This window comes from Plectropomus leopardus, chromosome 13, assembly GCF_026936395.1.
Source record: "Plectropomus leopardus strain MGB_pleo_1.0 chromosome 13, ASM2693639v1, whole genome shotgun sequence".
NCBI lineage: Eukaryota > Metazoa > Chordata > Actinopteri > Perciformes > Serranidae > Plectropomus > Plectropomus leopardus.
This window is the reverse complement of record NC_142188.1, coordinates 8,082,591-8,098,510: the sequence shown is the minus strand read 5'-3', so window position 1 is coordinate 8,098,510 and position 15,920 is coordinate 8,082,591. Positions and strand designations below refer to the sequence as shown.

Sequence of the window (15,920 nt, the reverse complement as noted above, 5' to 3'; positions counted from 1 at the left end):
ACTGTCATTGATACTCACTGTAGATGAGACTATTTCCACAATGAAGCTTACTATGTTATTGTTTTTTTCCATATGTTTGTGATTTTTACACAAGCATTAATTGCTACAGTGGTGCATGATATTACCCAGGGAACCAAAACTCACATTTTAATAGGTCAGGCAGTCGACCAGGCCCGCCTCAGGCTGACCACAACCATTTATCTATTAGGGGGTTGATTTGATATGAATCGACAACCTGAGAAGCCTTCGGACTTTATGCAAAAGACATGATGATGTCATTTTTGGCAGGCACACCCTTGCGCCAGAGACACAAGTGCAAGCATAAACCTAGCGTACAGCAGCTGATGTGGAACTTTCTGTTGAAGTACTGTTTTTAAATTCGTATGGCAAAAACAGCAACACTTGTTCAGTGACATACTGATGCTACACCGTCGCGGCTCATCCCTGCACACTGCTGTTTGTTTACGTGCGTCTGTCACTTCGCACTTTGTCAAGTGTTTTGCTGCTCTGATTGGTTGTATATCTGTCTAATTGTAGATATAAGATATTTTGACCTACAGCTATTGATAACACACCTTGAAAATCAAAAATGAACTGAGAGGAACCTAAATTAACATTTGTTCTGACAATTGCAGATCAACATAATATATGAAATGCAACCAAATTCGTAGTTAACTAGTCATAAATACCAGTTGTATGCTTCTGGTGGTGAAAACTTTATTGTAAATTACATAACCTGGAACAACACCACTGCAAAATGTAAACAACAAAAGCCAGTTATAAAATCCTCTTGTGACACTATTTAATCACAGGGTGTTAGCCATTATACACGTTCTCACTCTTGCTAAACCGATTAGTCATCTATTAATTGGCAATTCAGCAGATGTTTATCTACTGAATGTCAGCTCTCACAAGCTGTCATTTTAGTTATTTGTCAAGGAAATCCCCAAACATCTGTCACACTGGAATACTCGAGTGCCTTTTTGTTGTTTAAGTATTAATCAGACAGACAAAAATTCATTTTAACTCAACCCCCCCCCCCTTTCCTCCTCCAGCACCCTTTTTGTGTCACAGCCTCTCAGCAGGACGCTGGCGATAGAGCTGCTGGACAAAGCCAACAACCCCGACCACAGCACCTTCAATGACTTCGATGACGATGACCCTGAGCCAGAGGTAACCTTTGACCTTCTCAGGTTTTGCTTTCAAAACAAGTGTCATCAAGCTTGCAGAAGAGTCAACAGAGTAGTGATTGTGTTTTTTGCTGGATCTCGCTTCTTTTCCCTTCAAATCGCACCCTTCTCCTTTCTCATTTGTTCCTTAAATTCCTTCATCAACCACCATTCAACCTCCACAGTCACGCTTTTCCCCGGCACATGTGACTCATCTTTCTGCTCTTTGTCCTTCTCCCTCTTTTCCTTACTTACTTTCCTTCTTTTTGCTCTTTTCTCCTCTTTGTTTCTCATTTCACTTTTATTGGCTTTAATCTTTTCTTTTATTCTTCCTCTTTCCTCTTCTCTTCCTCCTTGTAGCACTTCTCCTTTCTCTCTACCTTTCTCTTCTCCTTTCTCCCTTCCTTTTTTTCTTAATCTTTCTGTCTCCACCCCCCATCCTCTACCTCCTCCTCAGTTTAAGTACAGGGGTCATTTCCTACCCATAAGCCCCGGTGCTCGACGTGCACCCCGTTTCGCGGCCCGTAGGAAGGTACCGGTTTGGGCTGCGGTGTCTGCAGTGATGTCATTCTAACACAAACGATACTGTCAGTTGTTTTTCACTCGGAGGAGGACCACAGAGCTGAATGAATAGAACTCCATTCAATTCAGTGTCTACTGGTGCTGTCATGGAAACTGGCATCGGCATGCAGCTTATCAGACGGGTGATGGATTACCGTGGCGGTTGCATAATTAATTCAACATGCCAGCGAGCACTTGTACTTAACGCTTGTGATTTTCTGTTTATAAGCATTTTTTACAATTATAAAATTACAATCATATGATTATGTAATCACAGTTTTACTAGCCTAACAAATTATGGAATATAATCAATTTTAATACATTTCATTTACTTTCATATGGATGTATTTTTGGCCTATTTACTTTGGGAAATACATTTATTCACTTTCTCGCCAAGAGCTAGATGAGGGGATCAATACAACTCTCATGTCTGGGGGAAAAACAGGCACTAGCTTTGTCCAAAGGTAACAAGATCTGCCTCACAGCACCTCTAAAGCTCAGTTATTACCACGTTAAATCACATTATGTATCCATTCAAAACAAAAAGTGAAAAAACAACTTATTTTGTTTTCCAGATTAGCTGTTTCTAACCTTTTTCCTATGCTAAACCAAACGCCTGATATAGGGTTTCCTACACCACGATTAAAACATTAGCTGCCACGTATTGATTTTCTATTTTTTGGCCTTGACCAAGTAGCACTATTAAAACATATACTTTTCAGTTATTCATTGTATTACACTGTGGGAGTACAGAGCATACTCTGGGCACAGGTGGAGCAGCAGAGTGCCAGACCCAGTGAAAGTGAAACTTAATGCACTGGGTCTAAAAGTTTGCATTCCCTCGGCTTAGCGGCAGCTGCTCCTCTCATCCATTAATCTGATCTGATCAGCTGTGATCGAATCGACTGATCAATTATCCACACAGCAAGTCAAACTCCAAAAACTGCTGCTGGGGATGAAAGGAACTCACGAGGAGTTTTTCCCACGTTGCGTTCATTGACCCCCAACACACATGAGAATGATCTCAACCTGCTCATCTAACTCTCACAAGAAAGCGACTCAACACATTCCCATAAGTCAAACTATTCCTTTAATCTCTAGGTGGTTGTAACTAATATTACAATTTTATAGTGATTCACACTTACCACCCAAAAAACTGCACCTGCTTCCATGACAGCACTATTGGCAATCTTGGCTAAACCACAGCAGCTCACTAAACATCGGTTCTTTTCATTCTAGTTCTGTGGCGGACGCCGGCCGACAAAGAAACAGTTAAATCTATGAAGATGGCTCCCAAAGTGTGACATCATCACACTCCTTAGCATAATGCATCAAAAACAAACAAAAAAAACCCAAACAAATTTTATTAACATTTTGGTTTGTGCTGGAGAGAAAGGGTTTCACACTTTAAATAAAAACTCGACTTCAGTTAAAGGATCTTCAGGGAAATGTCAGTGATGCAGTAAAAGCTGCCCATCTGTTACTCTGACCAGCTTAAAATAGACAGTGAGGATTGTTTTACTCAGCTCTGATTAAAAGATCAAAATCTCATTTCTTCATTTGGCAGTTTATAAACACAGGTGCTCAGATGTGTCAGCTGTGGAAGCCATCTTCATCTACCTTTGCCATTACAGAAACTAACCATGACTTGTGTGTTCAGATGAAGAACTTTATTGCACCTGTAAGAGGTGGTTTTGAGTAGAAAGAAGCTATCAGTGGATCTGAGTTACAGATGTGGTTTGTTGGATGCATTTTCTGTATTGGTTTGTCTTTTTCATGCTTTCCGAGCATGGTTTGAGGTTGCTGTGTTTTTAGCTTTTCTTTAAGGGGAGTTTACATATTAAGATTAAATATTGAAGACATGACGTCAAGTGGAGTTTGGAAATACTGTGTCAGTGTGCAGATACTGTGATTATACCAGTTGAACTGTATAAACATAAACACACTGGTCACAGAACGATGTTACTTCTAAACAAAATCAACATAGCATCACATACAGTAGCTTACTCAATGCATTTTAATGGAAACGCAGCCTGATTTAGCGCAGATTTGTGGCTAGTTTGTGATGCCAAGACTGTCAGGGTCAGCCGTTTGCCACATGGGTCACCTATAATAAAACATATGTGATCAATGTACTGTCTGGCACTCTGATACTAAAAGAATATCCTCCAGCATAGAGGGTATGTTGTCTTACAGGGACAGTTTTAAGGGGAAAACGTCGCTGTCGTTGCCAGGGAAGGTTTGTGTTTTCCGTCGACTGTGTTGCTATGTTTTGGTTGTCTGGTTGCAGAGTGCGGCTGGCTGTTTTGCTGTGTCATCGAATCCCACCCACAGGAAATAGCAGAAGGATTTTTTTTTTAAGCCTATTGTAATCTTCTCAAGGACTGTGTAAACTACTACAGTGTGTATATTCTTTCAACAGCTCTTTGACTTTGTGTGTGTGTGTCTTTCTCTTCCCCGATAGTCTCCTGTCTCTGTTCCTCATCGTATTCGTTCCACCAGCAGGAGCGCCAGGGAGGGAAAGACGCTTTCGGAGATTAACTGTGAGTTCATGCACAAGGTCAACATGAACAAATACATTTTTAGTCTGACAACAGAAGCCACCAGAGCTCCCTAACTCCCTGTATACACAATATTCTCCAATATCAATGTAATTTTTACCTCTTTCTCTTTCTTTTACTTGCTCTTTCTCAGTTGGTCAGGTGAAGTTTGATCCTCCCTTGAGAAAGGAGACAGAACCTCATCATGAACCGGTGAGTTTTTCGCTTTGTCATATGTGTGTATGAGTGTGTGCAAGGGAGTGACAGTATGTGTGTCCCTTCACCAGTATCAGCATGTCTTATCCTCACCTACGCACAAGAAGCACCCCAATCCACGTTTATGTCAATCTGTGTGGAACCAAAATGAATGAAGCACATCCACATGGTTCACTCTGATAGTTTTAGGGCTTGAGGCATTTTATTAAGGAGAGTGCTGATCAGTGTCATTGATTGAGGTCAGAGTGTCTGGGCTCTCGTTTAGGGTCAGGGTGACAGGTTAAGATGCCCAGATGGAGCTCAGAGCAGAACCACTGCTCTTTTTAAAGGCTCCAGTTGAGCTACATGCATCCAGCGTCACTAGAGAAGCGTCGTCAGCAAACCGTTGATTCCCCATGCTACAGCACGCCTGTCGAACACTCCTCTCCTGCTGCTGTGTGCCGCGTTTTTCTAGCAGTTTTTGGGCGCACATACAAGTTAAAATATTTTCAACTTTTCCACTCAAGGCGCTGAGTCACACTGTCACGCAGCCCCGCTCCTCGGGTGCTTCTAGCTGTTTTTCCCGATGCGCTTCTATGGCGTTTTTGGAGTGGTCACACCTGGTGCGTTGCTTGGAGGACTTCTGGTTATGTCCAAATCAGAGGAGACCCTTGGATGGAACCAGAACATGCCGGAGGGATACTGTGTCCCACCTGGACTGGCATGCTTTATGATCCCCCTGTAAATGCTGGACGACGTGGTTACAGAGAGAGAGTACGCCTGCTGCCTGACACCAGGACTCAGACCTGGACCTGGACTCAGACAGCAGCAGAAAGTGGACATATAGATGTCTTTGCATAAAGCAGCAACCGTCTCCTTCTGTCCTCGGCATGGTGGTGACACCAACTGACAGCCAGACAACAGCCTTAAACACAAAAACCACTGAAGAGTGAAGCACTGCAAAATTTAAGCTTTCTTGCTGTAGTGCCTCCTGATTTGCACGGATGGATGGATACATACATGCACATATCAGCTTAGACAGAAATATAAGGGCAGTTGTATCTTTGCTTTTTGTTGGCGTAAAAAATGATAAATTTATACATGCTGGATTTTAGCATGAAACATGGTTATTGTCAGCACTGGCCTTGAAAAGATGTGATTCAAAACCCTAACATAATACGCCATCGGTATCGTCATCAAAGGTGTTGACGTAAACAGGCGCAACTCTGGCAATAATGGTTTTACCACAGTAACATGTGCCTGTTATCTAATGAAGAAAAAAAAGCATTGATGCTCCTGATTCGCTCACAACTTAGGTTTTATGCTATCAATCGATCAACCAAGTCATCTAAAAAAAAGAACGCTGCTTCATTACCAGACCACAGGTGGTGCTCCGTAGGCTAATGTTTGATCCTACCCTGCAAGTCTTTACCAATATTAGAGAAACAGTAACAAATGCATCAACTTCACAGCTGAATTTAAGTTAAATTTCAACCATGAACGGTGGATTTTCATGCACATATCAGCACAGCAATTTACTGTCATCTTGCTGGCTAGTTAGCTACCGAGACATCAACATAATACTGACTTTTTTATGCTTCATATAAATACACGACATTAAGCTAAGATGATATGAGCTTTATTATAATTGTGGTTCTCTTTTGTTTCTTGTGCCCCCATCTTGCATATGATTTCTCATGACACTCAGTTTGAAGTTTGCCTCTGAAAAACCTCATTTTGGAGGGCCATGTGGTCCTGCCCCCTCACCCCTCCCCTCTGTCCTTACAAAAAATCAGAACACTCTACACACCGAGGCATGAACACACAAAATGAAAGGGTTAAGTGGTAGGAGTAAGGGATGTGTTTGCATCAAGCCTTAAAAGAAGTGTTGGTTAGTGGACAAATGGGATGGTTCAGGGTTCACGCACAGTCACAGTGTCTTGTTGAAGTCCTCCGCTCCCTCACTCCCTCTCACTTTCCTCTCCTTTCTTTGCAACTTGCACATTTTCCACAAATTCCTTTTTTATTTTCCTCCTCCCCTCAAGTCAAAATGTCAATTTTAAAATGCCTCCTCCTCTCCTGTTTCCCTCCATCTCTTTATCCATTAGTTTGGATAAATTTGATGAAACATAGTCACCAGTTTAGGTCTTTGATTCATATCTTTGTCCTTCAATTTCCATCCTCTCCTTGACAGTAATATAATAACAGGGGTGTCTCTCTGTCTTGCTGACCAGTGTGGTTTTTAGCCCACCAACGTCCGTCCATTTGAGATTATGATGTTAGCATTTTCAAATCAATAAATCATGACCTTATTAATAATGTTACATCTTAATAACTAATTAGCAGCAGCATCTTTGCTCAGAAGAAATGGTGCCAGGAGTCAATGGAGTCAATAAGCTTTCAGCATTTTTAACATCTTGTGTCATGCCAAACAAAAAACAAACACACCCATAGCAACACTCTGGAACCTGGATTAAGGTAACATGTGGTCTTCATTCAAAGAAATACTACCAATAACACCACTGGAAAAGGACAGAGGCTATTATTGTCTCAGTTGTTCCCTGCTGGAGGCTACAGAAAGACATTGACATTGATTTTATATTTTTTAAGCTTCATGTAGCATGTATTTATGATATATTAATGTCATTTATTAATGTCTCTCCTCAGTTTTGCTGATTTTTAACCCCCATCCACACCAGTTTACTCCATCCCTCCCTCAGTCTACACCCCGATTCATCCCCTCCTCTCCTCAGATTAATATTACATTATCTCCCTCCTTCTCTGTCTTGCTGAGCCACAGACTTCAGAGCCCATTTTGGCCGTAATCCATTTTTCATCCATCACCCTCTCTCTCTTGCATCTCCGTTCCTCCCCGTCCCCTCCATCAGTCCAGGTTAATGTATTAACTGAGGTCTCTCTCGCTCTGTCTTGCTGACCAGTGTGAATCTGAGCCCTATCTGGACTGTGTTGAGGAGCTCTACTATACAGCGAGATCTAATCTGGTAGTACTCCTTCTATCTGTCTCTCTCTCTCTCTCTTTCGGCCTCTCCCTCTGTCCACCTACAGTGCATTCGCCTTTTTTTTTTGTTTCCAATCATTTCTTTAACCTTATGCCTTATTTTTATGCCACCGTCTTACTCTCTTCATATTTCTCTTTCATTCTTAATCTGAAGGGCAAGTCCTTGTCCTTCCTTTTTGGCTTTGTTGCTTTCTGGGCCCTCACTGTCTCTTTTATTTTCCAGAGTGCTGGCTGTTTTGGCTGTTCCATGTCCAACATGTATTTCTGTTCACTTTCACAGTTTTGTTCCATCTATTCTGGTCCGTCCATCTGTTACTGCTCATTTTGTTCTTCTTGTTCCAGCCTTGGCTTTTGCCTCACTAACTGGTGTCGTGGTTTTTATGGTGATAAGGGCTCTTTGTGATGTTGGTGTTCTTTTTGTTGTCTTCAGATATACGTACAATACACACATTCACAGACAATACTAGCAATCAAATCCAAATTTTTATGGTAGATATGACATTTGTATGACAGCAGACTAACACACACACACTCAGATGAAGGTCGGAGGTCAGACTCTTTTAGTGATGCAGTCATTTGCTCAAGGACAGTTAGCGAGGACACATGGGTTTGAACACCAGCGTTCCTCCTGGCAAAAGTTTATATTTTATTAGATCAAAATTTATAAACATACACACTACACATTTCCATGTTTGCTGTATTGTACTTGATATTTGTTTCTCTCTACAGAATGTTTGTCTCTTTTCTTGCTTGTATGCTCTCTAACCTCTTGCGTCCTGTAGTTGACCAGAGCAGTGAGGCCTCTTTCGTGTGTGTGTGTGTGTGTGTGTGGGTGGGTGTATGATGTTTGTCTGTATGTATGTGTGTTTCCCTCTGCATGCCTGTTGTAAAATGTCATTATCTTTAAAGGACACAATGCTGCATTCACATTGTGGCAATAGATGTAAATCCAAGATTTAATTCCTGTCATTCAGAGAGGTGTGAAACTCACCTAGTTTCAAAAGGTGCTGCAGGAGCATAAAACTTTATTAAATCACTGTTATCAAGCACACATTTTGCTGAAGCAGTGCGCATGGGGCTCTCATGCTCACAAACTAATTCAGAAATGTATCGCATGGCTTTTGCGTCTGAAATCTGCACAAATAGGACAACGAAACTGTAATTCTCAAAGCACCCACAAAAGATGAAATGCACCCGTAACTGAGCTGCCAAGCAAATAGCATCTCATTGTTCCTGTGCACATATTTTAATTAGGTAATATGCATACAGTTGGTGCAAAATTTGGCCCTTTCTATGCAAATGAGCCACATTGTAGAAACAGTTCATTTCATGAAGATCAGTGCTAACAGCCACACTCAGTTATAGTGAAATTAACAGCATTTTAAGAGAGTTGGTGAGAAGTGAAGCGCATTCATAGACTCCAGTGATCATGGAGGCAGTTCTTCAGGACCTGCACCTCGCAGCCTGAAAATGTCAGCTCTCTTCTTCTTTTTGCCATTATTCTTCCCACTGTGTTCTTGAAGCAAAGGCAACATTTATACTTTGTACTTTTTTAAATCGCAGTCTGTTGCAACAAAAGGCAACTCCGCTGTTTAATGGCAGTGTTTACACTTTAACATCATTATCACAACATGTTTTTGTTTATTAAGTCTTGAGATGGGGCAGATAGCAGCTGCAAGTGATGCACAATTTATAGTGCTATTAGCGACTGCAATCCGTTCTTTGCAAATTCACCTGTCAGTATCCATTTTTTAAGAGTTTTGGTGATGGTGTCCAAAACCAAAACACAAGTTATTTATCTGCCCTGACCTGCTGCTCTAAGATGCGAGTGTTTGCATGTCTCCTGTGCAATTTAACCAAGTGTTACTTTCAAGAAATAAGTAGCACGTTGACTAACTTGGTTCTATTAGTTTAAGGGGTTGCTGGTTACTTAAAAAAGCCCTGATCACAATCAGCAAATTCACTGTGCAGTATTATAAACTGAAATTTACGCCAGCAATTCTTTTTTCAATGTTCACTTTCTTTAACTTTTGCTCTTTTCTTGTGAATCAATTGATTCTTCCACCTCTATGTGGCTAAAAATGAATTCATGTCTACTTAGAGGCTATAACATGTGATGACAGGTGAAAAGTAAATGTTGCCTCATTTTACCACGAGCTAAAAAGGTCTAGGAAAACAGGTTTTAAACCAACTTTTGTGCAGTGCCAACTGAGCAGATATTAAAAACAACGGTGCAGGATGACTGCAGGTATCTATACATGTGTCAACCTGCTATCTGTGTCTTCTAATGATGATAAAGTGGGAATTGAACAAGTGCTGCACTGCAGAAAAAGTGTTTATTTTATGAACACACCTGGCATTGTCATAAATCTTTCAAAACATATGATAATGCCAACAAACTTCAACTTCAAAACTATGAACATCAGAAGGAGTTTCTGTCGTGGCTCATATCTTATTATTATGATTTTAGGCCACAATGTGAACTCAGCAGGAGTCATATCTATGCAAAGAGTTAGCCATATGCTCACTGTGTACATATATGTGGTTATGAATTCAACTTAGAGTGAAACTGCAGTTTTATTGGAGATATTATTTCTAGCAGTTACGATGGCTGCTACATTAGCAGCCCTGCAGTAATTTCATTATTGAACAGGGATTCAGTTATAGTCACTCTTGTAATCAATGTGGTTTATTTTGTCACTTGGGCGAGATCTTCTCATAGATATCAAAAGCATTAGAGCATTTTAAAATGAGACAGTTATGAAATGTTGTGTCACAGTAGTAATGTCATTTGTTTGTCTTGTAGGACTTGCAGTTGGAGTACGGACATGATTCACCAAGTCTGCTGGGAGGAAACAAGTAAGCCTCACGTTCACTTGCTATCCTTTTGTCTCTTGCTGTCTTTTTATGCCTCTACACCTGCAATAGCTTAGGCCGGAGGCTTCGTGATTTCGGGTTGTCCATCCGTACATCTGGCGCATCTTGTGAACGTGACACCTCACAAATGCCTGGAGAGAATTTCTTCAAATCTGGCAGAAATGTTGGAGTGGTCTTAAGGATGAACTGATTAGAATTTAATGGTTAAACGTCAAAGTCTCTTTGACCTCATCAATCTCATGCTTGTGAATGCAATATCTCAAGAAAACCTTGAGGGATTTTTTTAAAAATTTGCACGAACATTTATTCTGACTCAATGATGAACTGATTGAATTTTGGTGGTCAAGGTCACTATGACCTTTCCTCCATCTCATTCTTGTAAATGCATTATCTCAAGAACACCTTTAGGGAATTTCTTCAAATTTGACACAAACGTCAACTGATCAGAATCTGGCGGTTGAAGGTCAAAGGTCACAGTGACCTCATAAAACATGTTTTTGGCCATGCCACCTTTAAGCATCCAGATGCTTAAATTTCACATAAATGTCATATAGGATGAACGATAAAGTGCTGACATTTTATATCCAAAGGTCAACTGTGACTTCATAATATTCTGCAACCTCTCAGGCCATTACTTAACATCATAAGTCAGGAACTAAAGGGAAGATATTTGATCAGATATTGAATTGGTGACACTAATCTCAGGTGCCCAGCTCGAAACTGATGGATAGATCTTCTGTGTGTGAAGCGTCCATATTTTCACAGACATGGATATAAACTTTTATTGCAATTTGACTGGTGCACGGAGCCATACAACCGCATGGCGATATTTCTTATTTTATGATGTTTTACACCTTCATCTCTTTATCTTTCCGATGCCTCAGTTGCCTCCAATTCTTTCATCTACAGTTGCAGTGAGTCCACAACCTCGAGGGAGGTTGTGCACTAACAGGGAGAGCCAGCATGAGAGAGTTTTCTGTAGACTGCAGGTTTGATGATTTATTCAGAATCGCAGCTTGAGGATGTTCCTTAAGCTGTGTGTTTGTGTGAGCTTTCAAGTGTGCTCTGTAAGCAGAAAGCTCAGGTTCAGATCAGGGCAGAGTATTCTTCAAGCATGTAGATTTTCAGCCTTAATAAATAAGTTATTATGAAACAGAATATTTTTTTAATATTTTTCATATTTTCTCATTTGTACTTTTCTTTTTACTTGTCCGTCAAACAGGAGTCTTCTCAAATCTGTGGAGGAGGAGCTTCAGCAGAGGTAAGTCATATCCTGATTCACTCAGGGCCTCTAGACTTGCTGGTTTTCTAACCACGCCCACCCATCAGCCAATCATTGTTAACGGCAGGACTAATCAGGCCAATCACACGCAACTAACGCTGTCGTAATGACTCCAGGCTGTCACTGCTCTCAGCATTTTGGATACCTTCTGGTTTTACTTTCCCTCTGCGGCTTGCTTCACGCTTTGATGTCATCAGGAGACGGCTGTGCTTCATAGGGGCTTCTTGCAGAGCATGGCTCACACACACACACATACACACGCACTCACACTCTCGTGTGCGTTCACACACACACACATACATACGCACGTACAGTATGAAGTTTTCCAGCCGAAGCTGCAGTGGGCGTCCTTAGCAATTTTACTGGCGCGTCTGTGGAGACTTTCTTGATAATTAAAGTGCTTTGCTACTTTCTATGAGACAATCTGATACAACAAATGCGCTGCAAGTCCTCACTGTGTACAAGGTCTGATGAATCAATGTTTTAACATATATAATCTAGATAATGTTGAATTAAAAGTATTTTGTTTGGCTTCACGCTAGAATGTTTCTTTTAGTTTGAGTTGCTTCCAGTTTTTGTCTCTTCTGTCTCCTTTGGTGGACAGAAATAGTCGTAGAGTATAACAGTGATCTTGTTTCAGTCTTAGTTTAAAAAAACAGTCAGTCAGTAGTTTACAGACTTGGGAAAAATGCAGTTCATGGTTTGTTTTTGTGTAACAAAGTGCCAGGTCGACTGTGGCTTTTTTTTTTTTTTTTAGCTTTTTTTTTGTTTGTTTGTTATGTCACAGCAAATATTTTAAATATTCCTTTAAAGATTAGTATCCTGTACGTGGCATGGATCTGGAGGTTGTATCTGGATGGCATAAATGTTTTTCATATATTTAACAATCTTGAAAAGTTGTCCATTTAGAAAAGATGCTGTATTCCAACATAGAAAGGCTTCCTTGTGACTGTAAATTCTCAAATAAAAGCCAGTGTTAAAGTCATGGCTTCATCTCGAAAATAAGCTGGCATGAACAACTAAAAGGCTGTTCGCAAAAAAAAAAGACCTTGCTAAAAATCTATCAAGTAATGGCTCGTACTGTCACGTCTCTCCTTTGTTCTCTTTCTCTTTGTTTGGAGAGAAAAATAACTCCGTACCAGAAAAGTTTAATCAAGACCTTTCGGTCCTGCTCGACCTGATGGAGATCAAAAATCTAAATTTTTGACGTGATGGACATCAAAAATCAGCATTTTTTGACCTGATGAAAAATCCAAGTTGGATCCAAACATGTCAGTTAAACTTTTGTGATATGGAGAAAGTGTGCAGGCGTTATTTCTTTCCGTAAAGCTACAATGAAACACAACCCTCTGCACTTTCAAATGCAAAAAACCTTCCAGTGGTTCAAAATGCAGAATCTCTCCCCTCCCTGGGGGACTTTTACTGTGAAACATCCGCAAAAAGAGCTGAAAAGAACATCAAAATAGAAGCAACTGCATTTATCTTGTGAGCAAGATCAGTATTTTTGCAAAGCTGAATATTTCGATAGCAAAACAAAACAGTAGCAGACAAGAAAACAGGGAGGTATTTTACTAAAACATGATTAAATGTACGTAAGAAGAAAATTGGAATGTCTCCACTGTAAGCCAGTTTCTAATAACTTGCTAAATGAATATTTGAGAATTTACAGGATAAACGTTGTGGTTAAGTTGCTATAGATTCACTCATTAGAGGTTGTGTAGAGGTTTTTGTAGATCTATAAGGACTGTGTAGATTCAAACAGCAGAGTCGCGTTTAGAAATGTCTTTTTGTGAAAGTAATCAGCGGGTTGTTGCGGCTGCTGCGATGTTGTAACGATCAGACATCCATCGATGTATTGATTTTGACGAGGCTTTGGGATTCTGTTCGTGTTGTTTGGATCTGTTCAGTCCTTTCAGATCTGCGCAGGGTTCGAGGGTTAGAGGTAGTTTGTGGACCAAGCTTCACTCAGATCTCCCTCCCCTCTCCCCTCTTCCTCTATCCTCTCCTACCTCCTTCTCCACCTCCTGTTGTCATCTCCTACCTCCTTTGCTTGCTCCCTTAATCTCCCTACCCTCCTGCCTCAACCCTCTACTTCTGTTCTCCTCTATCCCTCCTCCTTTCTTACCCCCGTCCCCCTCCTTATCTTCACCTCCTCTCCCAGGGGCCATGTGGCACACTTAGGGGATGATGATGATGAGGATGATGATGGTGCAGATGATGATGAAACTCACACTCAGTAAGTTCTCTCCCAGCCTGGAAGCCTCTCCCTCCCTGTCTACTTTTTTTTCCGCCATCCTCCCGTCTTTTCAGAGGGAAGGATGAGGAAGAGGAGAGAGCGGAGGCGGGAGGCTTCCCATCTTTGCCACAGTTTCATCAACGCATTTCTATGCAGCACACCCCACCATCACGCCACATACGCCACCTGTGTTTGTGTGTGCGTTTACAGCCTGTTTTCTTTGCCATTACGTGTGTCTTGTGTGAAGTTTAATAGCTACTAACAGTAACCCTAACCCTAAAAACTCACCTGGAGGCTGTTTATGTTGAATTTCTGTTTTAATTTTTAATTATTTCTACATTTTACCTCCATAGATACACAGGGACAGTGAATATTTTAGCCATCTGAAGGGTTAAACACCACAGGATTAAAGAGGTTATGTAGCTATGTGTTATCTGAGCTACATGAGAAATTCTGACACGTCGTATCATTTAATTTTCTTCGTGGTCGTTATTTGATGCATGAAACATGAGGTCTCAGTTTAGCTTCCGTGCTTAGATAACTGATCTTCGTGGCCTTGTCTTGTTTTGTTCTCCGCTTGCATCGCCATCTGTGTCCCTCCTTGCTGTGTGCGTGCGTGTGCGCGTGTGTGTGTGCGCGTGTGTGTGTGTGTGCGTGTGTGTGTGTGTGTGCGTGTGTGTGTGTGTGTCACGCTGTCCTCTCCTGCCTCTATAAAACTGTATATCTGGCGTCCGGCCTCATCCTTCATTGTGTAAAAGCCAAATGTCTGTAGCGAACCAGAGCATTGTAGTCGTATATTTTCCACTGCAGTCATAAAGGCCCTAGTACTTAGTACACACACACACACACACAGAGTGACTGCAAAAATAGAAAGAAGCGGGATTCATAAATGGACAAACCATCGGAGGTATAAACCTGCACCTCAGAGTTTGTCTTCAATAACACCCAATTAAACTTAAGTTATCAAAGAGGAATTACAATTATTGCCTCCAAATACAGGACATGTAGCTTCTAAAATAAAACAAGAGACTATAGATGTAAATAAGCAGTCCTGCTAACACTGACAAATTCACATTTGTATTTTATACTGGTGTTCATTAATATGCTGTGTCCCTCTTAGGTAAACATTCAATTAAATTAATTATTTGTTGCAGCGTAGGGCCTGTAGATTGTATTAAGTCACCCTGCTTTCTTACTAGATGCTATTTTTGCCAGCCACCCTATTTCTGCACCAGTAGGCGTTTTCTTCAGCACCCTCATATGCTCTCCTGAAGGAGGATCTTTGTCATTTGCCACCCGCCACCATGCCACCTTTTCCAGTTCAGTGTTTACCGTTAACATGCTCAATCACAGACTGGAACTTTAACTTGTCCCAGCCCCCAAAATGTGAACGGTGTCAGTTACTGATCAGTTTTTAACTGAAAAGGTTTACGATATATTATTATTTTGCATTCATGTATCTGTTGGCTGCTATTCAGCTGAATCACTATGTTTACATGCACACTAATATTCCACTATTACAACCATCAGACCGTATTTTGAATTTGACGCAGGTCATGATAGCATTATGTTTTAAAATTTTAAATTAGGATTTTTTTCCAAAAGTGAAGAGCTGAATATTTTGTGCATGTAAACTCTGTCGTCACTTCACCTCATTGTTATTGGTGTTTCTGTATTTGTGCTCACTGTGATTGGCCCTAAGCCTCTGTCTGTTTTGATTCGTGTGCTCTGATTGGTTCTTTGTCTGTCAGTCATTAACAGGATACCCGATACATGTGCAGTCTATAAGTCTTTTTAGTCTATAAGGCAAAATGGATAAAGTCTCTGAGAATAAAGTCCTGTTCTGCAATCAAAATTATTATTCTGTTTAACAAAGATGGGTACAAATACGTATAATTTAGAAATGTTGTTGAATTTATAATATTCCCAGCAGAAAGTGATGTAGTACTTCAAGCAACACCACCTGCTGATCTCAGAGACTTTACACATTAATGCTCCATCTGTAGCTGATTTTAATGATCTCTAGTGTGCCAGACTCACT

General features: G+C 40.8%; 1 protein-coding gene across 1 annotated transcript in view; it reads left to right on the top strand.

Annotated features, from left to right (window-relative positions):
* Positions 1-15,920, top strand: part of LOC121954858 (mitogen-activated protein kinase kinase kinase kinase 3-like) — a 54,384-nt gene that overhangs the window by 22,847 nt on the left and 15,617 nt on the right. The window contains 8 exon segments of the mRNA XM_042502586.2: positions 1,056-1,061; positions 1,063-1,173; positions 4,195-4,273; positions 4,425-4,483; positions 7,405-7,467; positions 10,291-10,343; positions 11,584-11,622; positions 13,805-13,879. Of these exon segments, the coding sequence (XP_042358520.1) occupies positions 1,056-1,061; positions 1,063-1,173; positions 4,195-4,273; positions 4,425-4,483; positions 7,405-7,467; positions 10,291-10,343; positions 11,584-11,622; positions 13,805-13,879 (485 nt within the window).